Raw genomic sequence first — 27,526 nt, forward strand, 5'->3', positions numbered from 1 at the left:
GCCGCCGGCCCTGCGCGCATGCGTCGGCCCGCCCCGGTCTCCGCCGCGCCTGCGCTATGCGCCCCGCCCCGTCGCGCGAACCCCGCGCGCATGCGCCGTGCCCCTCGCAAGATGGCGGCCGCCCCCGGCCGTGAGGGAGAAGTCGGGCCTGGATGCAAGCCCGGGCTAGAAAACAACTTCACCTTTTTTTCTTAAAAAAAAAAAAAAAAAAAAAGTAGTTTATGGTATAAATAAAGGAGGTGGAGGTGGCTCCTGCCACTGACATACCCCCAAGGGGGGCCTGCGCCCCCCCGTTCCCTCAAAAACACCTTTGACAGCAGGTGTTCACCCCCCCCCTTTCCTTCAACGGATGGCCTCCGAACCCCGTTGATCCAGAAAACAAGCGTAACGGTGATTTGTTTTAAAAAATATGTCTTTAATCAGTGTGCTGAGGGAGAGCAAGAGGAGGAGGGGGCTGTCCGAGATCCGGCAGGGATTGGTGGTGGTGTGAGGAGGGGGGCGGCAGCAGTGGCGGCCCCCTCACCTCAGTCTGTGGATTCCAGCACCGACTCGCTGAGGGCCAGGTCCCAGTAGTGCTCGGCGCCGTGCTTCTTAAAGTGCTCCCGTGCCATGTTCTCCGTGGGGCACTGCTTAAATTTCATTTCGCCGAAGCTGCGATCCTTTGCTGTGCCCTGGGGGAGGAGAAAAGGGATGCTTTGCGACCCACCTCCAGGGGAAAGTCGGGGGAAACACGGCTCCGAGCGACTCGGGGAACCCCGGAATAAACATTTTTTCAGGCTGAGGTGTGACTAGGGGAGCACTGTGCGTGGGAGATGCTCCTCATTCTGCTAGCTCACGAAACACCACGGAAAGGGTTGGAGAAGCAGTTTTGCATCCAATCCAAAGCCTTGGAACATCACTTCTGCCATCAGATGGGGCTTGCTTCCCTCCAGCCTAAACCCCCCATATTGAACTACACCTGCGACTCACCTCCCAAACCAGAGAGCATTTGTTTGTTTTCTTAACGGTGTCCTCGTCAGACTCATCATCATCTGAAAAAAATGCCACCAATAAAGCCAATTTTAGTCCCGAAGGCAGAGGAAGAACTGCCTCACTATCCCTCCACACAGTTTTAGACTTACCCTCTCCCTTTGTGTTCGATGTTTGCTCGTCCCATTTTATTCGATGAAGCATAAGACGTTTGAATTTCTTCTGTGCTTTCGGGCCTGGGGAAGAATCAAGACTCAACCTTCACAAAAAGCACTTTAACCTTCAGTTTTTAGGAGGTTCTAAAAAGCAGCAGAAGCCAAACAGCACCCACAAATTCTTCCCAGCGCGCCAAGCTGACCGGGCACGGCAAGACCGATGCAGTGCTAACACCCCCGGGGTGGCCAAGCCTTTCCCGCATCCTTTGGCACGACACTCAGATCGGCCACCTCGGGATTTCCTGCTGCCAAACAGGGTCTTCAACACTTTGCAAAATTACTTAGAACTGCGTAAACCGTGAGGAACCATGCCAGACTGAGAGCTGAGGCTCTCCTCGCGCTAAGCATCTGCTCAGAGAGCATCAAGGATTCAAATCGAGTGCTTTTCCCTTCAACATCGAATGCGCTGGGTTTTCTAACTGGGTTATGGTGTGCTCTGCAGTCAGCGCTAGCCCTATTAGAGCTGTAATTAAGGGAGTTTCAAGCAGCGTCCTTACTTCCTTGCTCTTCCGTAACCCTCAGTCAACAATTTTCCCAGTAATTTTTGCTAGAGGCAAGTTTTTGAATGCTACGCGGTGACCAAAAGCCTGCCTCACAAGTCCTCACCTCCTTCTACCACCACGACGTTGACATCTTTGTGTAAAACCACCACGCCTGTTAAGTACAGCTGGCCAGCATTCGCCTCGATTTTGAATTTTTTTGCTGGATTGCTCAAGTTTCTGACCCTAAGGATAGGATAAAAAACACAAACAAACAAAACCCAAACATTTGTGGAAAAAACAGAACTATTATCACCAGCCGTAAGAGCTCCCTACTCTGTCCTGACTGGGTCCAGCATTTCCTCCTCCTGTTCCGCAGGGGCTTTACCCACACCTCGAAATGGTGTGCATTTGTTATCGGACTGCTCAGAGAGGCTGTGTCTGTCCCTTCCCATTCCCATTTCATTTAGATTTTGAAAGTTTCCCGATTTCTGGACATCAATGTACCAGGTTAGCTCTGACAGCTGGGAAATGGCTGTCCTTGTCAGAAACTTCAATCCCAGCTGAAATGCTCCAAACCTGACACATGTTTTTAGGGCTTGGCCATAACAGGATGAGTTAAGGACAGAGATAATGGACATGTCTTTTGGGACAGTGTCATTGCTACAGGCAATGCTTGATGGAAACCTGATGAGCGGGTGCACAGTGCTGCTACTGTTCCTCTCTATCAGCACATTTCTATAGGGCATTTGTCAGGTTTATTTAGAAAGAGTCGTATGGTGAACCACCGCCAAGAGCACCCGACCCCGCGCTCACCTGTACACAGCTATGTGAACTCCCTGCGAAACGTCTTCTTTCAGCTTTTTCACCTTCTTCGCTTTTCGCTGTTCTGCTGTGAGCTTTCTCGCAGCGTTTGCTTCTTCGTGAGCTCTGGATGCAGAGAGACAAGCCGCAATAAGCAAAATGCACCCTGTGGCGTACCCCTTAAAGGCATCGAAACCCTTCTCTCCCTAAGCACAGAAATACGTTCCCCAGATCCCAAAGCAGCTGCAACACTTGCCCAGATTTCTGCCTGCCCGAACTAAAAGCACGTTGGCTTTTTTAATCCAGTCACCAGTCCAACTCATCCCCCGTCTCTTCCCTGAAAATATTCATTATTAACAACGGCAATGGTGATCATCATCATCATAAGAAACTTGTTTAATACCAGGCACGAGGCCACCCTCCAGTGGCAAGAGCTGATCACCAAAACCCAGCTCCCCCCTCCCCGGGGCCTTAGGGGGGTCATTCAAGGCAGCTAAAATAGGCTACTAGAGCAACACACTAAACATTACATAGCTCCTGCTTCACTGCATCAGTTCAGGGATTTCGTTCTGTACAAACAAATGCAGCACCAGCACTAAATCCATTTAAAAACGACCCCTGAAAAACGGTACGATGCGCCACCTACTTCTGTCTCTTCGCCATCTGGGCTCTAACGTGAGCTTCGACTTTTGTTGGGTCCTGAACAGCTTCCGTCCCAAGTACTCGCATCAAGTTTGAAATTCTTACTGCAAGGGAAACGGGAGAGGAGCTGTGAGAGGCTCCTGTCGGACACCGGTTTGCCATAACGGTACAGCACAGAAATACCAGGCACACTTGCAGGCTCATAAACCGACTGTACAGGCAGGTATCTGATCCCACCAGCACACACCGATACACAGATCCATGCGATCCTGTGGAGGCTGTGCTGCCTGCAGCGTTCCCAGCCATCTCCAGGCTTGGCCCGGGCCGCTGGTTTGCCAGCTAAGGGCTTGCACTAGCCCGGAGCTCGCAGCCATCCCCATCGTTTACCTTTGGGCTCTGGTGGTGGCATCAGGCCCAGCCTGACCTTCTCTTGCAGTTCCTTCTGAGCTTCTCTCCGAGTCTGTCGCCGTAATTTCTTCTGCTCTTTCTTAGTTAAATAAACACCCAGGGTCACTGGTGTGTCACTGTCCACTGGGAAGAGAAATGAGGCAAGAAGGCAAGAAGGTCAAAACCGACCTGCCAGTGACGAGGAGCTCATGTCTGCACTGCTACCCCAGCGAGCACAGAGCAGGCCACCGATAGGTAAGAGTATTTTGTCTCTAGTTTAACAGCAAAGTTGACCAAACTTGGGGCATACCTGGGGGGTTGAGCTGCGCTGGGTGCTCCACGAGGTTTGTGATCCCAAAGTACTCGTCTCTCTTTGAAGACGTTCCACCTTTTCTAGAAAGGAGAGAGTTGGGCGTCATTGCAAAACTCCCAGCCTGAATTCCTGCGTTCCCTTAAACACAAGTCATGGAAAAAAAAAAAATAACACTTCCCTTGGGCCAGCCATGGCGGGTACGCGACATGCACAAATTCCTACCCAAAGATTCAATCAGAGCTCCATGTGCTGAAGGAGACACGCAGTGACGTAGTACTAATGCGGAGGTGTCTCCCCCAGTGGAATATCCACCCACATTTCATGGTTAGGAGGCAGGCTTCCCACAACTCTGCCGTCAACAAGACTTGTACAGAACACTCATGCTCGAAAAAAAACAAACCAGACCACCAACTTTAGGCAAAAAAACCCCATCTAACTCCATAGCAGTCACCTTCTTGGTCACTGGGGGAAAACTACCTCCAAGAAGGGAGAAAGGCAGCTGCCTACCACCAGTTCCAAGAGACTTTGGGAGCAAAACTAGTGCCCACCTGGATCTCGGAGACGAGGGAGGTGGAATTCAAGAGCTCAAGCAGATACGTCTGGCCTGATTTATTATGGAATGGTTAGTTGGAAGGGACCTTGAAGATCATCTAGTTCCAACTCCCTGCCATGGGCAGGGACACCTTCCACTAGACCAGATTGCTCCAAGCCCCGTCCAACCTGGCCTTGACCACCATGTCACCCCCGAGAAGCTGCCCGAGTTTCCTCCTGCAGCAGAACGATCAAAACCTGGCAAATAAAATACTTACAAGTCAAGGCCGTTAGGGATGATGTAGGAGTCCCACCACTCTATCTCCGGGATCTCCCCCTCTTTCAGCTCCTTCTTTGGGGTAATAAGAGCCAACTTGGTGGAAGTGTGTATCCCTGTCTTCCTGGCAGCCTGCGAGATCTCTGCCTGCAGTTTTTCTAGTTGAGCCTGTGAAGAAGGAAAAGAAAACAGCACATAAAGGTCATTCCAAAATAGCACAACCTTCAGGAAAAGCACAATATGTATGCACCTGCTGATTTTTTTTTTTTTAAACAATTTGAAGCAGACCACAGAAGAAACCACACAGCATGTGACAGCAGAGTGCTTTTGCAGAAGCTCACAAACCTGCCAAAAATCTGGTCTTATCAGTGAGCCTTCTAGGAGCGTGGAGCGATCCAAAAGGAACAGCTCCCTATAGGCATCACATCCCTGGACTTTTCTGTCTAATGAAGCTCTTCTCTCCCCTTCTCCCCTAGAACTTGGGCATTTTACCAAGATTCCTTTAAATCTCCACCTCTGGTGCGATCACTTCTGCGGAAAGGACACTCAGCCAGAAAATTATCTATTATCTTTGGAAATTTTCAATCTTTTGTCAAAAGACCTCCAGATTTTGTCTGTCATCACGTGAAGCTAGCCATAAGAAAACACTTTCCACATGTGTCCAAATTTGGATGCCTGCCTTTCCAACATGAACAATGTTGACAGAAAAGTTTCAGGTGACTTTACTGAAAAGCTTCTTCCTCAAAGCCAACACAGCTCCCTTCACATCCCAGGAGAGGAGAATCAACTCCCATCCCGAACCGAAACCCTCATGTCTGTGCTGTCAGTTAGCATGGCAAGACCTCAAATACCTTCGTTCGCAACCTCTGGGCAATTTTCTCAAATTTGCCTTTTTCATGGAACTTAAAGGTGCGTTTCTGACGCTGGGCTGGGGTTATGGAGACCCGGGGGTCAAAGTAAGTGTTCGACTCCATATCTTCCGAAGGTTTTTCTTTAAGCTGTTGTTTGAACTGCTCTCTCTTCACAGCTCTGATGTTTGCTTTTAGGGTTGGCATGCGGTGAGTCAACTCAATCTCTTTACCAGTCGCATCAACAGTTCGGCCTTGCTCATCCAAGATCAGTGGCGTAGGCTTTGTCTGATCCTTCAGCTCCACTTTCCTGGTGGCAAGACAAGAAACATTGCATTAAAATGTGAGAACAGCAGTAATTCAAAGGAAATGTGAGCCTTATTTCCACGGTAAGCATCAAACCAGCCCGGGACTTGTGAAAGGCTTCCTCATAACGTTAAATCTCATCTATGCCGCCAGAAAGGACTCAAATCTTGCATGCAGAAGGTGGGAGAGTCTCACCCAAGGAATAACCTCCATTTCACCTCTTTAATATTAAATTTATTCCTTTAGTAGCCGTCAAGGCCACTGCTAGGGAACCTACAGCACCAGAGAAGCCTTTGGGCAGACCCTCCATCGGCATTCTGGCGTTGCGCTCGCCAGGATTACACAGCGAACAGGAGGTACTCACGGCGGCGCGATCCCCATCGCGTGCAGGTTGGCCAGTCCCACCATGTTGGCGTTGCCGATGAGCCCTGGTTTCAAGGCCAGCTGAGCCTGGATTCGGGCCTGCAGCTCCGCGGCTTTCCTGGCCTTCTCAATAGCATCGTTCATGAACGTCGCTGCCTGCGAGGGCTGGATCGTGTTGCCAATGGGGAGACGTTCCGATTGGGATGAAGAAGAAATTTTTGGCTGTTGACAGAGAAAGAAGTTTTGTTACGGGCCTGTTCCAGCACACTGAAGTCAAGACATCATAGCTGAAACGGGGACCACGGAATTTGCCTGTTGTACCTGTGGTGTTGGAGGACTGATGAAACTCAACTGCTTTTTCCTCTCTTCAATCTGCCTGGTGGCTGCCTCCATCATCTGTTTGATCTGTGGAAAGAAAATTGGAGAGTGAATTTTTCTGCTCTCTATCAGAAGTAGAGAAGGGGTCCTCAGCACCCTTTTACAGCTGCAAACCCATGCTTAGCGGGAACAGAATTGTATCAAACTGCTCTAATCAACAACCTCCAGCTGTAGAGAGGAATTTAGCTGTGCAGGCACTCTCTACCAAGACCGTTTACTCCATCTTATGTGAGGAGAACATCCAAACTTTCCCCATTTGAAGGCTTCACATTATCGTTAGCCTAACGCACAAGCAGCACTGAGCCTTGCGAAGGGAACAGAGGTGATGATTGCAGCAAACAAAGGACAGTCAAAAGCGACTTGTCATTTGCTTGTGATATGAATTAAGATAAAGTAAACGCTAAACCATGCTGGGATTCAAGATTTTAGACCGAGGCAGCTCCGTTCTGGGACAGAGCTCATGTAACACAGCCTGGTTTGACTGACCTGTAGCTTGGTCAGCATCCCAGGGCTCTCCGACGGTGGGCCTGGGATGACCTCAGGCTCGTCCTCAACCTCCTCGAATCGTGGTATGCGCCGCTTCTTGACACCGGAAGATTCTTTGGATACCTCAGAGTCATCACCAAACACATCCTAATGTAAAAGGAGAGGAGGAGAAAACTGTGGTTAAAAACAAAGACTTCTCTTCATGGCCATTGTTTCAAGACGATAAATGACCACGTGTTTTGGATCCGGCATTGTACGCTCAGCACTGCATTGTGGTTCAGAGTTTCCAGGGCAGTACTCGCAGGCTGATCTACTGGTATGAATCCTGCATGAAGCCTGTGCTCCGGTCCCCCACCAGAGAAGCATCAATGATATTCCATGCAAGAGCTTGAAGGACAGGAGACATCACAGGGACATGCTTGTGTAAAAGCCACCATCGTTCTCTCAGGCGGGCAAAGGTTTTTCAGCACTGAGGAGATCTAAGGTCTCGCTCAGCTACCCAGAGAGATGGAAAAAGCCTGCCCACAAGCTGACCTGACTGGGATAAAATGGTTTCCACGTCTTCTGCCAACTTCAGAGGGTTTGGTAAAGGAAGCTGCACTGTCCTACCATGTCCTCCCCAAGAGGAGGATGCAGCCCCAGACCCGGGGCAGGTTGGGACACCCATGGCATTCCCTCACACTTCTGACCCAGCCAACTCCAGCTCAGATCCAAAGATGCCGCGCTCAAACTGAGCTGCTCCGGAGAAGCGCAGCTCAGAGATCAGGCAGAGCAACGACCACGCTGATGGACTTGCATGCAGCATGAGGGTCACAAAAGAAAAGGCGAGGTGTGCTTCACAGGGAGCTCTGCGCTCGGGGAGCTGGGAAAGCGTGCTGTTCAAGCACGCCCCAGCCTGCGAGACTGCCGCCGTGGGTTTCAACTAGTCAGTGCCTGGTTTGTGTACAGTAAACTGGATTTGTCCATGCGACTGTGTTACTGTAGTGTGTGTGTGTCAAGGTGTTATTTGAAAAGAAAATATACACACCGGTCGTAAGCGTTAGTTGCAATCCCTTCTTCACTATAACGGTTCATATTCTACAAGGACACTTCCTCATCCAGACACAGGTACTTCTTGGAAAACCTACAAGTTCAAGAGAAAGGACTTGCCCATAGTATAAAGTGTGTAAACCATTACGTTTTAGTTCCTGAAACTTCCCAAGCAATGACCTACCCCACAAGAGTTAACCAAGGAGAGAGAAGGCAGGCCAGGCAGCGCGCTGAAGACAGCTAACGTGACCAGTAAGCAGCATTCTGAATTAATCCGCTGCTCGTTGCTACAAGATCGAAGTTTGCAAGTACAAATTCAACTCTAAAACCTGCACTGGAGTGGGCGGGGAAGTCATTCTGCAAGTACGGCCATGATCTGACAACCTCACTAGACCATCTCGTGTTACAGCAGGGTCAGGACAGATCTAGGTCTTGATGGAGAACCTCCAAGAAAAGTAATTCCGGAGAGCGGCGTTGATGATTTGGCAGGCGGGACGCCTCTCCCCATGCCAGGAGCCAAGAGAAGAGGATAGGTCTGCTCTGCTGCTTCTCAACCCTGCTTTTGGGTTAGCTGGGAAGCCAAGAACACCATTAACCATCTGCAGTCATGCGAGACACCCCAGCAGATGCTTCACTGGAGAAGAATCACCTACTCCACACCCAGCCCCATCCCTGCTCCGCTCTGCCAGCACGAGATCCTCTCTGCAACAGGCTGCTGCTCCCTCCCCCTATCCTGCAGCGCACCGGCCACGGCCACGAGGAAGGTGAGAGGACAAGACAGCCCGAAAGTGGGCACAATCTGAATTCAACTTGGGAAGAAAGGCAGGATCCATGCCTGTTAGCTGTGCCACAGGGCTGCAGGAGTCACCCCGCCAGACTGCAGCCTGCAATCCTGCCACCACGAAGCACCAAGCAGCGATGGGATTGATGACGTCTCTTTCTCTCCACCATCTCCCCAAGAGGTCAAATGCAAGAGGGTCCAGGGGAGCAGCTAGGATCCACCAGCCTAGCTGAAACCTCGCTTTCTAAAGGCCCTGTGGCAGCTCAGCACAGTGTGTGGCTGTGCCAGCCCAATACACAAATTAAAGCGGAGCGGCAGCACGGAAATACTTGAAAGATGCTTATGGGCACCTCTGTTGTGACCAGGAAAGCTGCAGAAGACTGAAGTCCTTTTACACTACCACCGCTCTTGAGGGGCTGGGACACGTGAACCCAAACCTCTCCAGTTCAGTAAATCGGGTTGCACCACTGCTCCTCGGGCTGTACCAGCTCTGCAAGGTGGAAGCTGTTTTAACGCACCGTTCGTTAAGCGGGGAACACACCCAGACCTGGAGGCAACCCTTCTCTGGCACCAGTTAAAGCCTCAGCCGGACAGTGGCAGAAAAAGCAAGTTTCTAACAGAAAATAGGGAGTGACAGCAGTTGTCTCTCTCCCAACATGCCTGAAAAGATCCAAATCCTGACCAGGACTGTTCTAGCTAACTGAGGTTAAGTGCTGACTAAAACTGTCACAGAGAAACACAGAAAAAATAGGAACCTCAGAAAAAGTGAAAGGAAACTTACTTTGTAAGCAGGGAGCAGCATGGAGAGTAGCCCCTTTTAAACTCGGTATGCGAGTGATGGAAAAAATGCAATTCCAGAAGATGGCGAGTAAAGTCTTCAAGAGAAGAAAGGAAGTGAAAACAGGTTTGGATGCATGAGACTTCCACCATCCCAGACGAGCGTTAGATGGGAGAAACACCAGAGCACCATTAAATCCCTGCTGGAATTCACCTTGTGCTATGACAGGCGTTGTCCAAAATCACCCTCTGCTGATTCCAGATGGAAAAAGAATGAAAACCCACCAGATCACCCACCAGATAGCCCCACTCACTCGCTGATGGGGAGAACCGGTTGGCAGAGCGAAACCCAGTGCGTCTGGGCAAGGAAAAGCAACGGGAAGTTTTTGGAGGCATTAACCCCATGCCCCAGTGAAAACACAGTACTGCCAACGCAACAGTAGAGTACGAAAGAAAATGGAGAGATGGAGCCCTGTGAAGTTACTCTGCTGCACAAACCCAGTAGAGATAGTTAAAGACACCAAAAGCCCAAGTTTCCCACCAAGGAGAGTGTGGTGCTACTCATCTGAAGGTAAAGAGAACCGAAAGGTAAAGGCTCACACACTTCATCATGGAGAAGAGTCTTTTCTCTTGAACTTTAAGCATTACAAGATGTACCCCTCTGGAAGAGGAAAGTGTGGCAGAGTACCAGTGCTGCCTCCACGGCCACCAAACCACAGAAAAAAAAAGCAATCAATAATCAATAATCACCTTCAGCTCTCGCTTCCGGTTCCGGTCACTGTTGGATTTGGAGTGCCTGGAGCTTCGGCCTTCCTCCACCGCTTCAAAGAGCTTGTCCACAAATCGCAGGGTGGAATCATCAAGAAAAGGTTTGAGGTGGTCTGGAAAAGAAAAGGAGCTGTGTAAATTCACAATTCAGTGCTTGGGATGAGCAGGAGAATGGAGAATTCACAGAGACTTCTGCAGAGCTGTACAACACATATTTAAAGGTGGATTCAATCCGACTAATGTAGTAGGGGCTGCAAGCTGGGCTCCGGAGGCCTCTGGGATCTGCAGATCCTGCTGTCAGGAGCTTTAAACTCTGAAGGATTAAGGGAGTCCAGGCCTTGACAAGAAAAAAATTAGGGCTCTAATGGTCAAGAAAAAAAACCAAAAAACCACAAAACAAAAGAGAAAGCCATGGGTTAAAATATCATTTTCAATTCCTTTAGAAAAAGAGGCCTTAAATTCATTTTTACTTCCGTGGTTTATGTAACATATTCCATGTCTTTTCATACTGTCTCACCTGTCTCTGTTGATTCACAAGCACTCGCCACTGCCTCATTGAGGCCGAGTCAGAATCACCCCCCAAAACACTTGAGAGCTTCCATATTTGGGGTGGTTGTTTCTTTCACAAAACTAGCTCAACACAAATAAGATTTCACACCTGAAAGAACAGCATTTGCCCCCCAGACACTGCCAGCCATCACCGTCAAGAAACCATGACCTGCCACACATCCCAGTGTTAGGTCGGTATTCCAGGAACAGAGGGAGAGAGCTTAAATCTGATTTGAGGCTATTTCAAGGCTATTTGAGGCTTTGTGTGTGCCTATTTTCTCCATGGAGGGGTCTGACCACCTCCACGAACAGCTGCAGGGTCAGGGTCGGAGCCAGCAGGACGTACCTGCTGCTTTCTTTTTGTCCATGCCCTTCCCAACACAGTTCAGTGCTGCAGTGACCACAGTGGGCTCCGAGAACCCTAGGACTCGCTTCACTGTCTTCTCGATCCATGGTTTCAGCTCATCCAATTCCCTTTTGGAGAGCGCCATCTTTGCCAGGTGCTGAACTGTACTTTGCTTTTACCTGTAAAGATAAGAGACGAGAAAACCACAGACTAGTAAAACAGAAGTATCAGATTATCATTACCATAGAATCACGGAATGGTTAGAGTTGGAAAGGACCTTAAAGCTCATCTCATTCCAACCCCCTGCCCCGGGCAGGGCCACCTCCCCCCAGCCCAGGTTGCTCCCAGCCCCGTCCAACCCGGCCTTGAACCCCTCCAGGGATGGGGCAGCCACAGCTTCTCGGGGCACCCTGCGCCAGGGGCTCACCACCCCCACAGCCAACAATTTCTTCCCAATATCTCATCTCACTCTCCCCTCTGTCAGTGTCAAACCATTCCCCCTCGTCCCACGGCTCCCCTCCCTGATCCAGAGTCCCCCCCCAGCTCTCCTGGAGCCCCTTTAGGTACTGGAAGGGACTTGGAGATCTCCCTGGTGCCTTCTCTTCTCCAGGCTGACCCCCCCACCTCTCCCAGCCTGTCCTCCCAGCAGAGGGGCTCCAGCCCTCCCAGCATCTCCAGGGCCCCCTCTGGCCCCGCTCCACCAGGTCCATGTCTCTCCCGTGCTGAGGCCCCCGAGCTGGAGGCAGCACTGTGGGGGGGTCTCCCCAGAGCAGAGCGCAGCAGAGGGGCACAATCCTCCCCTCGCCCTGCTGGCCACGCTGCGGGGGATGCAGCCCGGGATGCCAGGGGCTTGCTGGGCTGCCAGCGCACGTTGCCGGCTCACGGCTAGCTTTTCCCCCCTCAGCACCCCAAGTCCCTCTCGGCAGGGCTGCTCCCAAAACATCCTATTCAGTGCTGTGCTTTTCTCCTTCGTGAGAAGGCTTACAAGTGGTAAAAGCTCTCGGAGACAATTTTCACTCCCTTATTTCTACAACACAAGCTAAAATTAGATGAGCCGCACGGGGAGGAAGGGCCTCAACGGTGAGGAGCCTGCAACCTGAGCAGACAAGATGCAGCATCAGGCCCTACGAAGGGAAATCTTTCTCGCAGATTACTCTGCAGGGAAATCCCTAAACCTCCGACATCCCACCAGCCTTCCCTCCTGGACGACAGATGACTGCCTTGCACAACGTAAGCTAAGTAACACTTCAAACAGATATAGAAAAACCTCACACGCACCCGCTCACCCTTAATTAGTCTCTTTCCTGTGAGATTCACAAACTACTGTGATCATGTTCTGCTTCACTGATACTTAAATGTTCAGCAGGTGCCTGGCTGCATCTCTGTCAGCTGTTTAAAACAGTGGCCGTCGTTGGCGAAGCCGAAATTACAGATTTTTCAAGGCAAAAAATTTCTCCCCATTAATTGTTAGCGGTTCTCACACTGTCAGTCACAGCCTGTAGATGCAACAACATTTAATTACACGCCCGGGCCCTAATCTGCTTTGGAAACCAAGTCCCCTTTATCTGGAAACAGGAGAAAATCTTCTTAAGGAAATATGTTTGTCCTCGGTATTTCTTCCCCACACGAAAAGGCCTGCAGAGCCTTGACATGAGTCTATTTTAACAGAAAAGCGATCAAATATGGTTCTCATTCCTGAAACTGAGAATTAAGAGCCTGGGTGTGAGTTCTAATGAAGTGCTTCCTCATTTAGGGTCTGTGAACAGCAGCCAAGAGAAGTAAATCTACAAGTTTAAAGCCGCATGGAGAGGGCCTGCGCTTCCTTGGGAGAGCTCGCACCCCTCTGAAGCCAAAAGCCTAAAAATCTCTGGAAATCTCTGCAGCTTTGTACTTTTTATAGTAGGTTTCTCAGAGATATATTAAAAAGTAGCACCGAATACAGCCCAAAACAACATTATTACAGAATTTCACCTATAAGTTCTGACTCTGCAGTACGTAATGCTTCAGGACAAAACTGGGGATTCCAGACAAATGGAAATAATTAATTACTACACTGACACATCAATAGTTTTGCACATGTATGCTATTAAATACAGAAATTATATAATTAGTGCTTCTTTTAAACTCTACGTTAATAATCTTCAACTTCTGCGATCTAATCAGGACCTACAGAGCAGCGCAACATGTTTAATGGTGTTTCACTCGGAATATGGGGAGAGCAAAGAGGCCGGTCGGTGTCCGAAGAGAACGCTTCCATCAGTGCCAGCACTCCGAGCACCCTCGAGCTGCGGGGACTCCTGGGTGTCAACAAGGAACCCGGCAGAAAAATCACACCCCTGTGAGATTTTAAATATATATATATATATATATAAGCACTAACCGGCTTCCCCACGTTACTTCCCGGAACGGTGAGAAGCTGAAGCCGGTGCTCCCGGGCGCTGCCGGCCAGACGAACTGCTTCCTTCAGGGAGGGGAGGAAAGGGAAAAAAAAAAAAAAATAGAGAAGAATTCAGCCTTGCCACCCAAAACTCGGCCGCCTGAGGTCGGAATTCCCGCCGAGGGGCCGCTGTCGCCCGCCAAGGACGCCCGGTCCCCGCCGAACCGCTCTAGCTCGGCGCTGAAGACCCCCGCCGCCTCCGCAGCTGGTACTCGCTCAGCCCCAGACTTCCGTCGGTACCGGAGAAGGCTCTGTCCGCCTCCCCTCCTCCTCCCGCTCCCGGAATTGCGAGCAGCGCCCCGGCCCGGGACACCTCTGCGCGGCCTCAGCGCGGCAGGCTGGCGGCCGCCTCAGGCGCGGCCTCCCCGTGCCCTCCCTCCACTCAGCCGCCTCTTCTCCCACCCGGTCCCCTCCCGCCAGCCCTCCCTCCCCTCAGGGGCGGCCCCCTCCCCTCACCGCAGCGGGCGCGGCGGGGCGCGGCCCCGGTAGGCCCCGGCCCGGTCAGCGGCGGCGGCCCTGACGGTGACGGCACGTCGGGGCGGAAGCGGAAACGGCAACGGCGGCGCGGCGCCTGCGCGCCCGCCGGCGCGGGGGGTGTCGGGAAGGAGGAGGGCTGGGCGAACCGGGCGCAGGCGGGCCTTCAAGTCAAGGGGCGGGGCGCGCTCGCTTGGCCACGCCTACATCTTGTGTGCGCAGAAAAGACCCGCCCCCCCCGCTTTCCCCCCTCCCGCGCCGCCGCCACGTGTCCGCGGTCAGCGAGGCCAATCCCCGCCTCATCAGCCATAATTAATTAAAACTAAATTAAAACGCGATTAAAGGGAGGGGCCTTTATTGAGGGGGGGGCTTGGCTCGCCCCCCTAGCAGCCCAGCCAGGGGTCCTGCCGGTTGCCCCGTGCCAGGAAGGCAATCTTCCGCCCCATCTCAGCATTGTACACCCGCCGGCACGCCTCGTATGCCAGGCGCTGCCGCCGCCGGCACGGCTTCTCGTAGTACCGCCGCCGCCGCACCGCATCCACCAGCCCGTCCTGCGTGAGGATCCTGTTGGGGGGTGGGGAAAAACAGGGTGAGACCTGTGCGCACACCCCCAGCCCCCTCCTTTCTGCAAATGAGCCGACAGTGGGTCGAAACCCCAGGAATTTGGGTAAAATTGGACCTCACTTCTGTATTTTTAACTCTCCAACAGTCAGAGCCTTTCTCCTGCTTTTTTTTTTTTAATCCCATGACAGGTTGAGGATAATGAGGAGGGGAATGAGCGCCCCTGGGGCTTCGTTAAGCCGTGACAAATGATGGCGGGCACAGCAGGTCTCAGCACAGCAATGGCATCTCCTCTTCGTCCTCCACCCCATCGCCGACCACCGACCGTCAAACCCCCTGGTGACGCCACTGCCCACAACCCTGCCTGGGTCTGTGCTCATTTGGGTTTTAATGTATTTTTATTTAATTAATCTGCATCCAAGGAGGCATTGGGACAGAGAGCTGGCAGGGAAAGCTCCCGCTGACCCTGCCATCCCTGCCCACACACACACTTGAGAGGCCATAAGTGTAGAGAAAAGCCCTAAAAATGTACGTTCTGAGCCCGATTTGCGGGACGAGAAGCCCACACAGATGCACCGTGGGGGACTTTAGGAGGGGAACCCCAGCCAAGAACTAATTACACACAGTTTAACGTGATCACTCCATCTGCAAGTGCTGAAGCTTAACGGGACCCTCCCGAGCTCCAAAGCCGCCCCAGCGACGCCCAGCCCTCCCGGGACCCTCAACCCACCCCTCAACCCCCAACCCTCCCCGGGAACCCCCCCCGGCGACCCCCTAGGCCTCCCGGGACCCTCCAACCCATCCCACAACCCCCAACCGCCCCCGGGACCCCTCCCAGCTTCTCCCCCAGCCCTCCCGGGACCCCCCCGGGACGCCCCAAGCCCTCCCCCGGTTCTCCCCCGCCCCCCAGGCCTCCCGGTCCTCCCCCGGCTCCTCACCGGTTTAGCGCGCCATAGGCCGCCTCCACGTTGCCGTTCTGAACCATGACGGTGCGGCCCACGAAGCGGAGGTGGTTGGCCATGGCGGCGCCCGCCGCTCTGCTGCGTGACGGGGGGGGGGGGAAACAGACGGGTGGACCGGGGCGACCCCGAGCCCCGCACACCCCCCCCGGGAACGCGGCAGTACGCCTCCCCCCCCCCCCGGCGGGGCCTGTTCCCCCCTCACAGACCTTCCCCTCCCTCACGGCCGGGCCCGGTAACGCCCCCCCCGACCATCACGGAACGACCCGGTTGGGCCCAACCCCCCCCTCCGAAGGGACCCAGTAGGGCCCCCCCCCCCCCCAACCCCGGAGACCGCAGCAGAACCGCCCCCGTCCCGGAGACGGCGGGACCCCCTCAGAGGAGTCGCGTCCCCTCCACTCACCGCTCCCGGAAGCGGAAGTCGCTCCAGGCGGGGGCGTGGCTTAGGGGGTCAGGAGGCCGCGCTGCGGGGCGGGGTTTGGGCCGCGCGGATGGAGGCGTGACCAGGGTGTGGGCGGGGCTTAGGGCGCCTGGATCGGGGCGGGGCTTAGGGTACTCGGACGGGGGGCGCGGGTGGGAAATGGAACAAGGGGGCGTGGTCAGGATGTGGGGCGGGGCTTAGAGGAGGGGAGTGGGCGGGATGTGGGGCAGGGGGCGTGGCCTGACGTTTGGGGCGAGGGGGCGTGGCTGGGATGTGGGGCACGGGGACAGGGGTCAGGGCTTTTGGGGGCAGGTCAGAGGGTCAAAGGTCACGGCTAGGATGTGGGGCAGGGGGCGGGGCTTGGGGCAAGGGAGGGGGGGGGCACCGGGTCTGGTGGGGGGCTCCATGCATGGCCATGCCCCACTGGGGGGGGGGCAGGAGGCTCCATGGGGTGCACAGGGGGGTCCCACAGCCACCGACCCCCCCCAGGGGACAGAGGACACCGGCACCGGGTGGCCCCAGCCGCTCCCACAGCGTTTATTGCTTCCAGCAGGGCCGCGCCGTGGGGCAGCCCCACATTTGGGGGGGAGGACCTCCCTCCCCCCTCCCCCCCCCCCCCCCGAAATGCCCTGTGGGGGGAAGGCACAGGCCCAACGGGGGGACCAGCCCCCCGCCCTGTCCCCCCACCCCAAGGCACGACCTCCCCCTCGGGGAGGGGGCTCCACTCTCGCGAAGGCACGACCCCCCCCGGGGGGTTGGGGCTCCCTCGGGGGGGGCTCAGGATCCCCCCCCGGGACGGCCCCGCCCGCAGGTCTCAGTGTCCACAATTTTTTTACAAAAAAAATACATCAAAAAAGGCAAATCCAGGTCAGGCATCCGGTGCCGGGGGGGATGCGGGGGTCCCGGTTTGGCACCCCCGATGCGATGTCCCCATGGAGGGCGGGGTGTCCCCAGGGGAGCGGCGGCGGCAGCGGGGAGCCCCAGGGGGGCCGGCAGGGGGGCGGCGGCGGAGGGCGACGGCGGTGGGGGGAACCGGATCCTGGGGGGGTTTGGGGGCGACGTGGGGAAACCAGACCCGCAGCATCCCCTCCACCTGCAGCAGCGTCCCCAGGTACCGGGCGCTGTGGGGACAGAGAGCAGCTGTCATCCCACTGCTGAGGGGGGACACACGACACACACCCCATGGGGGGGTGTCCCTGTACCCCCCACCCCCACCCCAGGAACTTCTGGGGAGAAACTCACCCCATTTGGGGTTTCTGCAGGACCCCGATGATCCGCTGGATCCGGTCCATGGCCACGCTCTGCTGGAAGCTGCTCAGCCCTGGGGAACGCCCAAAATTTGGGAATCCTCCTTGGGAGGGGGGGACTGGGAGGGTGGGGGAAGGAATTTTTTGGGGGGGACACCCACCTCTGTCGTATCGCCCCCGTTTCAGCCCCTCCAGGAGCTCCGCCAACGGCCGGATGAAGCCCCGCAGCTCCCGGCACTGTGAGGAAGAGGAAGAGGAGGATGGTGGCCGCATCCAGACCAGGGAGGTGCTGTCATGTGTGTCCCCGTCCCCCCCTCACCCCCTCCCAGTTTCAGCTGGGGAAGCTGAGGCAGAGCCGGACAGAGATGCATTTTGGGGGCACTCCTCTGTTTCGCTGACAAAAACTCACTTTTTGGGCAAAGAGGCGATCACCATCACTGGGAGGGGTGTCCCCCCCCTCCCCCTTCCGAGGCCGCTTTCCCCCATGGGGTGATGGGGGCAATTCAGGGGGTGCTCGCTCTGCCGCCCCCGGCCGCTTGCGGCTCCGCTCGGGTTTTGGGGGGGTTCCTGGGGGGGGAACCCCCGGGCTGGAGGTGGGGGAGCCGCAGGAGCAGGCGCGGGTTATGGGGGGCTCCATAGCGGAGGGGGCCCCCCCGGAGGAGTGTCTCCCCGGGTTCAGCTCCTGTGGTGCCACTGGGCCGAGGTCTCCTGGGGGGAGGGAGAAAAAAAAAAAAAAGAGGGAAAAAGTGGGGAAATTGGGGACAAATGGAAAATAGAGAAAGCACTGTGTTCCCCCCCGGGGATGTCTACACCCCCCTTCAGTGGCACCTCTCGCCTCGGGGGTGGGGGTGCAGGAACCCACCCGGCACCAGACCAGGACCCCCACCCAGGTCTGGGACCCCCCACCCACGATGGGGACCCCCCACCCGGTCCCAGGACTCCCCAGCACTGGGGACCCCCCCCCCCCCCCAGGACCCAGACACCCCCTCCCCCAAGACCAGGAGCCCCCTCAACCGGCCCCGGGACCCCCCCCCAGGATGGGGACAACTCCCCCCAGGGTGGGGACCCCTCACCCCCCCACCCGGTAACCCCCCCCCCCCCCAGGAGCGGGGATCGTCCAGCACCGGAACCCCCCACCTCCACCGGCACCCCCCAACCGGCTCCGGGACCCCCCATAGCCAGAATAGAGCCCCCCCCTCCAGCACCGGGACCCCCCCGGCGCCGGCACCGGCCACCCCCGGTCCCACCTGCTCCCGGCTGCAGCCGCGGCGGCGCCGCTGTCCCCGTCCCGGTGGCGATATCGCTGTCCCCGTGTCCCCGTCCCGGTCCCGGTCCCGGCGCCGGTTCCGCCCCGGCTGCTGCGGCCCCACGCGGACACGTGCGCGGCCGCACGTGCCTCCCGCTGGGCCCCGCCCCCCCGCGCTCCCATTGGCCGCCGCTCCCCGGCAGCTGGGCGGAGCCTCCTCTGCCCGCCCCGCCCCCTCGCCCCCGTTGGCCCGCGCCGTCGCGGGCGCTGCCCAATGCGGAGGCCGCCCGGCGCTGATTGGTGGGGAGGGTGGGGCCGAGGCCACGCCCCCTCCATGTGGGGACGCGGGGCAGCGCCCCCTGGCGGGCGGGAGGGGGCGGTACTCGGGGGCCGCGGCGGGTCACGGGGCTCCACGCGCTGGGGGGGGTGTCCCAGGCCACGCCCCCTCCGCGCGCCCCGGCCACGAGGAGACCCTCCCCCGCCAATGGGCGGCGGCCTCGGCCGCGCGTCACGGCTGGCGCGGCCAATGGGAGGCGGAGAATGGGGGCGCTGCGGCCCCGCCTCGGCGCCGTTACATAATGGGGCGGGCAGGCGCGTGGGCTCCCACGTGGGGGCGGGGCGCGCGCCGGGGGTGACGTCAGCGGGCGCGAGCGGGGCGGGGCGTGCTGGGCGCGCGCGTGTCCTCCGCCCCGCGGGGGAGGGAGGGGGCGTGGCTGGAAGAGGAGGGCGTGGCTTTAGCAAGGAGGCGTGGTTAGAAAAGGGGGCGGGGCTCGGGGAGCTCGTTCGGGGGCCGCCCCAGCGCCCCCCCCCGCCCCCCAAAAGGTCCCCAGTGCCCCCCACGGCACCCCCATCCCCCCCCCATCCCCACGGATCCTCCATCCCACAGCCCCCCCACCCCCCACAGCCCCCCACAAAGCCCCCACCCCACAGCACCCACAGCCCCCCCACAGCCCCCCCAACCCACAGCACCCACAGCCCCCCCCAAGCCCCCCAGCACCAACATCCCCCTTCAGCCCCCCCACCCCACCGCCCCCCACAAGGCCCCCAGTGTGTGTGTGTGTCCCAGCCCCCCAACCCCACAGCGCTCCCCCCCCCCCCCCGTCCCCACAGCCCGGGGATGGCCCCTCCATCCCTCCCCGGGGGGGCCCGTCCCGGGTGGGTATTTAAGGCCGGGCCGGTGGCACCCGGCCCCCCCCACCCCCGCCATGCTGCGCGCCCTGCTGCTGCTGGGGGGCCTGGCCCCCGCCCTGCCCGCCGGTGAGTGTGTGTGTGTGTGTGTCCCCTTTTTTTATCCATTCACCCCAATTCCCGACCCCCCCGAAGTGGGACCCACTTTGGGGTGCAGCTCCCGCCACCCACGAGGGTCTCCAGGGAAGGGCCGGGGGGGCCCCATCTGAGCCCCGCGACCCCCCCAGCCCCAACACCTCCTCTCCCCCCACAGGTCCCCACTGGGCGTATGAGGGTGAGTGCTTCGTCCACCCTGCGGGACCCCCAACTCACCCCCACACCCCCCAAATCCACCCCCCCCCCGCACCGTGGGGGCATCACTTGGGTCCCCCCAGAAGGGAGGGGGTTGGATGGGTGCAGCCCCCCCCCCCCCCGACACCTGAGTCCCCCCCAAATGGGAGGGGGTCAGATGGGTGACAGGCCCCCCCCAGACCCCCCCTCCCCTCCAGGGTCCCCCATGATGGAGGGGAAATGGATGGGTGACACCCCCCCCCCCCCAGACGCCCGTGTCCCCCCAAATGGGAGAGAGATGGGTGATGTTCCCCCCCCCCCCCCGGATGCCCGAGTCCCCTAAATAGGAAGGGGATGGATGGATGGGTGACCCCCCTATGCCACCGCCCCGGACGCCCATGTCCCCCCAAATGGGAGGGAGAGGGATGGGTGACAGCCCCCCCCATGCTCCCCACCCCACCCCCCCCGACGTCTGGGTCCCCCTCGCTCCAATGCTCCTATTGTGCCCTTTACATAAGGCTGTGGCTGCCAAATCCAATTAGGATCTGGTCCCGGCCAAATCCCGGCTAAACCCCCATCCCGCCAGCCCACGGGGACCCCACAGGTCCCCCCCGCCCCCCCGGTGGCTTTGTCCCCGCTCCCCCGGCTGGAAAAAATGTCCCTAGAAGATTAACGAGCTTTGGGTTGGGAATGTCACCCATGTCCTCATTTGGGGGGAAACGAGGGCATTTTGGGTCACGGGACCACGTTGGGTGCCCAAGGAGGGGAGGGGGGGGCCACCCAGACTCCTGAGTCCCCCGTGCCCCCCCCAGGTCCCCACGGGCAGCAGCACTGGCCCGAGGGCCACCCGGCGTGCGGGGGCCGAGCCCAATCGCCCATCGATATCCGGACGCAGCGGGCGCAGCCGGACCCTTCGCTGCCCCCCGTGCGGCCCGTGGGCTACCGCCGGCCCGGCACCGCCGCCTTCACCCTCGCCAACAACGGCCACACTGGTGAGCGGGTGCCGGGAGGGTCTGGGGGAAGGGGGGGGACACGTCCCCAAATGTCCAAACCCCGCTCAGGGTTGCGTCCCCCCCGCCCCATAGCGGTGCTGGCGCTGCCGCCCTCCCTGCGGCTCCGGGGGTTACCCGGGGGCTTCGCCGCCGCTCAGCTCCATTTCCACTGGGGCCGGCCCGGCCGCACCGGCGGCGCCGAACATCTCCTGGATGGCCACCGCGCCCCCGCAGAGGTACAGGGTGACCCCCGGGGTGGGGGACCCAAAGGGGGGGGGGGAGGGGGGCTGAAGCGGGTACCAGCCTGGGGAAGGGGATGGGAGTGGGAAATGGTGTGGGAATGGTGTGGGAAAGAGGCTGGGAGTGGGAAATGGTGTGGGAAATGGGGCTGGGAGAGGGGAATGGTGCAGGAATGGGGTGGGCAACAGGCTGGGAGTGGGAAATGGTGCGGGAATGGAATGGAAAAGGGGTTGGGAGAGGGAAATGGTGCATAAATGGGGTGAGAAAGAGGCTGGGAGTGGGACATAGTGCGGGAATGGGGTGGGAAATCAGTCTGGGAGCAGAAAAGGCATCTGGGGGTGGGAAAATGGGTATGGGGATGGGGCAGGGTGGGGGAAATGGCATGGGAATGGGTGCGGAAAACGGGCCTGGGTGCAGGGATTGGGTGCAGAAATCGGGAAAGAGGTCCAGGTCCAAGAAACAGGCAGATAAATGGGTGCAGGAAATGGGTCTGGGCGCAGGAACCGGCACGGGAAAGGGTGGAGGAAGGGGTCTGGGTGCAGGAATCGGATACAGGCACGGGAAAGGGGTCCAGGTGCGGGAATTGGGTGCAGGAAGGGGAAACAGGGGTGGGAAATGGGTGCGGGAACAGGGCTAAGGGTGGGAACAGGCACAGGACCGGGTGAGAGGAGATGGGATGGGGTGCAGGAGCAGCGACTGGGTGCAGGCAGCGGGTCCAGACAGCACGGAAGGCGCTGGGATGGGTGTGGGATCGCATCTGGGAACTGGGCGAGGGGAAGGGGGTGAGTGGAGGACACCAGCCCAGGGGTCACGGGTTTGGGGGGGGTGTCCCTGCTCGGTCCCCCCCCGCGGAGCCGCTCTGCCCACAGATGCACGTGGTGCACTACGACGCGGAGCGCTACACCAACGCCAGCGAGGCGCAGCACCACGCCGGTGGGCTGGCCGTGCTCGGCGTCCTCCTGGAGGTACGCAGACCCCAAAATACCCCCCCCCCCATCACCAACCAACACCCCCCCCAGCCCTGACACCCCCCTCTCCCCTCGCTCCCCCCAGGTGGGTGCTGACCCCCACCCCGCCTACGACAACATCCTGAGCCACCTCGAGAACATCCGCTACGCCGGTGAGCGAACGGCGCACGAGCAAGGGGGTAGCTTGGGGAGACAGCAGGGAAAGCGCAAGACAGCGAGGCACGGGGACCCCCAAAATCCCCCTCTGTGCCCCCAAACTGCTCCCCCCACCAGGGCAGACGACGGCCATCCCCTCCTTCAGCGTGCAGGACCTGCTGCCCCCGCGCCTGGACCTCTACTACCGCTACAATGGGTCCCTCACCACCCCCCCCTGCTTCCAGGGCGTCCTCTGGACCCTCTTCCAGCAGCCCGTCCGCATCAGCCTGACCCAGGTAGGACCCGCTTTGGGGTGAAACACCCCGGTTTTGGGGAGGGGACAGCCTCAGTACTCCCCCCCTCCTTTCAGCTGGAGCAGCTCCAGGGAAGCCTTTACGCCACGGAGGCGGCTGAACCTGAACCCCAGCGCCTGGTGGATAATTTTCGGGTCCCGCAGGAGCTCAACCAGCGGCTGGTGCTCTCATCCTTCCCCACGGGTGAGTGGGAAGGGCCCCCCCGTACCTCCCCAAATGGCTCCTGGAGCCTCGGCTGGGTGCGAGGCTGCGGCGCTGAGCCCCAACTCTTCTCTTGCAGGGCCCAGGGGGTATTCGACAGGTACGGCCCAGCCGGGGGGGCTGGGATGGAGGGGGGGGGGGGTGGTCACCTCCCTACCCTGGTCCTCCCCCGAGCCCTCTGCGGTGTCATACAGGTGAAGTCATCGCCATCATCTTTGGCGCCATCTCCGGCTGCCTTGGCCTCTTCCTCGCCATCCACTTCATAGCCAAGAGGATGCGGTGAGAGGCTCCCCCACCCCAAGGAGGGACCCTGACCTTGCAGAAGGGGGCCCGGACCCCCCCCAGAATCAGAGGGGCGGGACCCCCGCAGCAGAGGGTCGCTCTCACCTCAGCCTTTCTCCCCCCTCCCCGAGGCAGAGCGAGGAGGGCGCAGGAGCAAGACGTTGTGTTCAAAGCCTCCTCCCGCCGTGCCCCCTCGGACAACAGCCCCGGACCTTGAACCCCCCCAGACCGGGCTGTGACGGACGGACCCCTGCCGCCCCCCAGCCCTCCACCCACACTGGAGGAGCCAGCTGAGGTTCAGCCCCATGGCGGCAGCAGCTCTGCCCGGGCCCCACTGGAAATAAAGCCCCTCTCCCCCCCCCGTCCCTGACAGCGCTGGCGGCTCTTTGCTGGGGAGGGAACGGGGCCGTTTGCCGAGGGGCTTTGGGGCTGGATCCCGTCAGCCCCGACAAACCAGTACATGCAGGTGCCCCCTCCCCCCCCCCCCCCCGAAACTCGGAGAGGGGCTGGAAGTGGAGCAGGATGGGTGGGACTGACCCTTCTCGCCCCGTCCCCATCACACAAGTTGCCTCAGTACCATGGTACCCATCGCTCTATTAAAAGGGTTTTACTATGAATCAAAAAAATAATTTACCCCCCCCACCCCCAAGTTGCACGGCAGAATAACAAGTGCCCCCAGCCACGACCCGGTGGGGAGCAGAAAGGGGGTGAGTGGGGCAGAGCACCCCCATCCCAGGTCCCCCCACCCCAAGAGCATCACCCTGCTTCTGCGGAGGCCGAGCGGGGAACGGTAGCAGGCTGCGGGAGGGGGGGGAAACGCGAGGAAAGGGGGGTCCTACCCCATGGCCCACAAGCCTGGCCGCACCACGGGGCACCTGGCCCCCCTCCTGCCTCCCCCACACTCACCCCACAGCCATACCCCGTAAGGAAAAGAAGTCTAACAAAGTCGCTAATGAAGCTAATGGGGTGCCCATGAGGACCCCAAAATCCCCTCTGGAGCAGGGATGGGGTACGGAGCCGCCTCTGTGCCATGGAGAGGGGCCAGTGCTCGGCCGGGCGGCAGCACCAGAGGATTGAACCACGGAGGAGAAGGCGGTGGTGTGGTCACCTTCCAGCTGCCGAGAAGAGGGCACTTGGGTACAGTGGCAGCGCAGGGCCACGGCTGCTGCTCAGTCCTCGAAAGGCACCTGCAGTGCTGAGTACATCATCACTCTGCTGTCGTCCTCCTGCTTACCTGGGGGGGGCAGAAAGCATGGAGAGGGTGAGTTGTGGGGGGAGCAGGGTTGTTTGTGGGGTCACAGAAGCCCCCGTTAACCAGGAGATGCAGCCCCTGTTCAACGAAAGGGAGACGGTTGGAGGCAAAACCCCATCCTCCGCCACCCCAGCAGCTCTGGGCCCCCCGAACCCATGGCCAGGCCCCCGCAAAATGCCTAAAAGGGGACAGAGACCCACCAGAACAGCCCCCACGTTGCAGCAGTGCCCCTCCCCGTTGCACACCCCTCCCTGCCCAGCCCCCCCCCTTACAGGAGAGGCACTTGAGGACGTTGCGGTAGGAGCCGCCGGCGGTGACGAAGGCCCAGAGGCCTGTGCAGAGGGTGATGATGAAGATGGGGACCAGGCTGGCCTCGTACCAGGGGTTCAGGAATGTCTGGGGGATGGAGAGAGCCGCATTAGGAATGTCACCGCCTGCCAGCCGCCCCCCCCTAAAACAGCCGTGGGGGGAAAGAGGAGCTCCAAGCGGAGCAGAGCTCTGGGAAGCCCAGCTTAAACTCCTGCCGAGTGATTTTCCACCAGGAGCTTAGCGGCTAATCCTCCATCCACCCCCCAAGTCTTTCCTTAACCCTCCTTCTCCCAAGCGCACCCCAAGAATCTGCCCTGCGGCGCCCAGGAGGGCCATGACTCTTCCCACAGCTCAGAGGGAGGGATTTAGGGAGTCTGAAGCAGCAGCGGGTGTCCCTGTGTCCCCCTCCCTGTGCCCAGATGGGCATCCGATGACAGCCACGGCTGCTTTACTCCAGGGACAGCTTCTGGTACAGCTCCAGTGGATCAAACTCACCAGCCCCGAGGTGAGGAGGTGACTGGCAACCACCAACCCCAGGCACCAGTAGCGGCGTTTTTCACAGGCGTCGAAGAAGATCACTCCCCAGAAGGTGTGGAGCAAGACGAGGGCCATAGTGAGGAACGCTGCGGGAAGAGAGCAACACAGACCCCCCCTCAGACCTCACCACCGCCTTCCTCCTCCTCACTGCAGTGAAGGGCCACACACCAGGGTCTGACTCTGGCTCTAACCGGCGTTGCCACAGCACTCTGGCCACGAGCCCACATCCTGTGGTGGCCCTTAGCCTCACCAGATGTGATGAAGTAGTACGGTGAGTCCCCGTGGATCCCGACGATGCCCGGCCCGATGGAGTCTGCCAGGATGTTAATGACGGAAAACACACCGCTGATGATGCCGAAGGACAGGCCGGAGACTGCAGAAGAAGGAAGTCAGCCGAGAGTGACCATGGCCGTGTCACCTCCACCACGAGCCCCACGCTCAGCGCGTGGGCCCAGGGAGAGGTGGGAGACCAGGAAAGAGAACCGGGAAGGCTGCGGTAGCTCAGCGGGCTCATCAACACCACCACTGGTCTCCGGTACCTGAGCATCACGCTGCCAGGCAGCTCCGGAGGAGCATGGGGAGGGCAGTGACAGCACAAGCCCTGCCCGGGTTCGTGCTCACCATATGCCATCTGCCTGAGGGAGATGGGGGACCGGCCGTCCTCGCTGATCGTCGCCAGGCCTTCATCTGCTTTCCTGCTCGGGTGGGAGAGACAGCGTGAGCAGCTTGTGTGGAACGGGGGCTTTGTCGTGCAGGAGAGGGGACGGGGTGGTTGTAAACCGGCTCTTACTTCAGCAGCTTGAAGTAGGCGAATCGGAAAGCCTCCTGCAGCAGGACGGAGACGGCAGCCCCGAAGATGAGGAGGCCGTACTGCAGCTTGGCGTCCTCCCGGTCGCTGAGATGGACCGAAACGAACCAGATCAGAGATGCCAGGAGCAGCGAGACCAGCCAGAAAAATGCCCTGGGGAGAGAGGAACACCAAAGTGACGCGGAGCTCAGAATCGCCCAGCAAACACAGGCCAAGCTGCCTCCTTGGTTTGCCCGGGGCTCCAGGTCACATGTTCACAGGCCGCCTGGTCATCGTCACGTGAGGAGGGCACGCAAAGAAAGCACGGGGTGAAAACCAAACAGATTCAGAAACCAAAATCCTCTTTTTTCTTCTTCTTCTTCTTCTCGGAGCCATGACGACCTGCTTGGAGGAAAGGTGCTGCACTGCAAAGCGGGGAAGAATGCTCAGCGCTTTGCCCCCCAAAAAGGCTAACCCGGGCCCTGCCCTTGGGAATCCAAGCACGGTGGGATGCAGCCGGCTGGGAGCCGGCCTCTTGCCCCCAGGCCCCCCCAGCCACCCCACAACTGCCCCCCCAGGCGCTGCCTCCCACCCTAGACCTCCTCGGCTGCCCCGAGATCTCCCCTTCAGCCCCTCCGTGCTCCCTGTACCCCAGACTCCCTCACCCCCCTCCATGCACCCTCTCCGAGCTACTGACCCCCCCCATAGCCCCCTCAACTACCCCAGAACTGCCCCCCCCGCTTCTCCTGCTGCCCCCTGGATCACCTTGATCCTGGCTGCCCCATCACCTCCCCCGGTGATGCCTGCCCTGCCCCAGACCCCCCATCCACCCCAGAACTGCCCCCTCAAAGCTCTCTGACCCCCCAACCGCCCCCTCAGCCCCCCTCGATGCTCTCTGCCCCCCACAACTACTTCAGAACGGCCCTTCCGCCGCCCTCCCGGCCCCACAGGCCCCTCGGACCCACCCTCAAACCCCCCCCCCTCCAGAAGCCCCGGCGGCCCCCCGCGGCCTCACCCCGCCACCAACACGATGACCCGCAGCGGTTCCGCCGCCACCGTGAGGAGGACGAGGGCGAGCGCCGGCCCGAAGGCGATCCCGGCACAGCCGAAGAAGACGGCGGCCCCCATGGCGGCGGGGCGGGGCGGGGCCGCGCGGGGGGCGGGGCCTCGAGGGGGCGGGGCCGTGCCGCGCGGGGCACGCCGGGAGCTGGAGTCCGCGGGGGCGGGAGGGAGCGCCCCCCGGCGGCGGGAGGCCGCGCTGCGGGAGGCGGGGGGGGGGGTAGGACCAACCCCGGGGATGCTCCGGGTGGGGGGAGAGCCCCTCTGCACCCCAAACCCCGGCGGCTGCGGTACCGGGGGAGGGGGGAAGATGCGGGAGGGGGCTCGGAGGTCTCCGCGGAGCCTTCTCTTCTCCAGGCTGACCCCCCCACCTCTCCCAGCCTGTCCTCCCAGCAGAGG

The 27,526-nt window shown here is 59.1% G+C and overlaps 5 protein-coding genes across 5 annotated transcripts; 1 reads left to right on the forward strand and 4 right to left on the reverse strand.

Moving 5' to 3' along the window:
* Positions 1-394: 394 nt before the first annotated feature.
* PRPF3 (pre-mRNA processing factor 3) lies at positions 395-14,210 on the reverse strand. Its single transcript, XM_082495966.1, has 17 exons — positions 14,142-14,210; positions 13,629-13,709; positions 11,249-11,427; positions 10,336-10,466; positions 6,999-7,145; positions 6,456-6,539; positions 6,136-6,356; positions 5,469-5,775; positions 4,619-4,785; positions 3,807-3,889; positions 3,497-3,640; positions 3,114-3,213; positions 2,480-2,593; positions 1,791-1,909; positions 1,122-1,205; positions 970-1,031; positions 395-671 (listed from the first exon to the last, which is right to left on the reverse strand). Exons 3-17 carry the CDS (start codon positions 11,391-11,393, stop codon positions 525-527), a joined length of 2,055 nt encoding a protein of 684 aa, XP_082352092.1. The 5' UTR covers positions 11,394-11,427; positions 13,629-13,709; positions 14,142-14,210; the 3' UTR covers positions 395-524.
* A 291-nt stretch (positions 14,211-14,501) lies between these two features.
* On the reverse strand, positions 14,502-16,100 carry MRPS21 (mitochondrial ribosomal protein S21). The gene is made up of 3 exons (XM_082495997.1): positions 16,083-16,100; positions 15,659-15,760; positions 14,502-14,723 (listed from the first exon to the last, which is right to left on the reverse strand). Exons 2-3 carry the CDS (start codon positions 15,739-15,741, stop codon positions 14,543-14,545), a joined length of 264 nt encoding a protein of 87 aa, XP_082352123.1. The 5' UTR covers positions 15,742-15,760; positions 16,083-16,100; the 3' UTR covers positions 14,502-14,542.
* A 705-nt stretch (positions 16,101-16,805) lies between these two features.
* CIART (circadian associated repressor of transcription) lies at positions 16,806-18,696 on the reverse strand. The gene is made up of 5 exons (XM_082496012.1): positions 18,595-18,696; positions 17,757-18,055; positions 17,509-17,584; positions 17,343-17,421; positions 16,806-17,221 (listed from the first exon to the last, which is right to left on the reverse strand). The coding sequence occupies exons 2-5, from the start codon at positions 17,982-17,984 to the stop codon at positions 16,969-16,971; spliced, it is 636 nt and encodes a 211-aa protein (XP_082352138.1). The 5' UTR covers positions 17,985-18,055; positions 18,595-18,696; the 3' UTR covers positions 16,806-16,968.
* Positions 18,697-19,077: 381 nt separating this feature from the next.
* Positions 19,078-23,400, forward strand: CA14 (carbonic anhydrase 14; the record flags this gene model as incomplete). The annotated part of the gene is made up of 11 exons (XM_082496095.1): positions 19,078-19,200; positions 19,917-20,055; positions 20,864-21,043; positions 21,137-21,279; positions 22,153-22,248; positions 22,337-22,403; positions 22,525-22,682; positions 22,757-22,883; positions 22,981-23,001; positions 23,096-23,180; positions 23,319-23,400. The coding sequence occupies 11 exons, from the start codon at positions 19,078-19,080 to the stop codon at positions 23,398-23,400; spliced, it is 1,221 nt and encodes a 406-aa protein (XP_082352221.1).
* A 383-nt stretch (positions 23,401-23,783) lies between these two features.
* Positions 23,784-27,196, reverse strand: APH1A (aph-1 homolog A, gamma-secretase subunit; the record flags this gene model as incomplete). Its single annotated transcript, XM_082496033.1, has 7 exons — positions 23,784-24,417; positions 24,708-24,831; positions 25,240-25,367; positions 25,532-25,654; positions 25,903-25,976; positions 26,072-26,242; positions 27,084-27,196. The coding sequence occupies 7 exons, from the start codon at positions 27,194-27,196 to the stop codon at positions 24,353-24,355; spliced, it is 798 nt and encodes a 265-aa protein (XP_082352159.1). The 3' UTR covers positions 23,784-24,352.
* Positions 27,197-27,526: the final 330 nt, after the last annotated feature.

The sequence above is a fragment of the Vanellus vanellus genome, assembly GCF_965231255.1.
Source record: "Vanellus vanellus genome assembly, chromosome: 27".
Lineage (NCBI taxonomy): Eukaryota > Metazoa > Chordata > Aves > Charadriiformes > Charadriidae > Vanellus > Vanellus vanellus.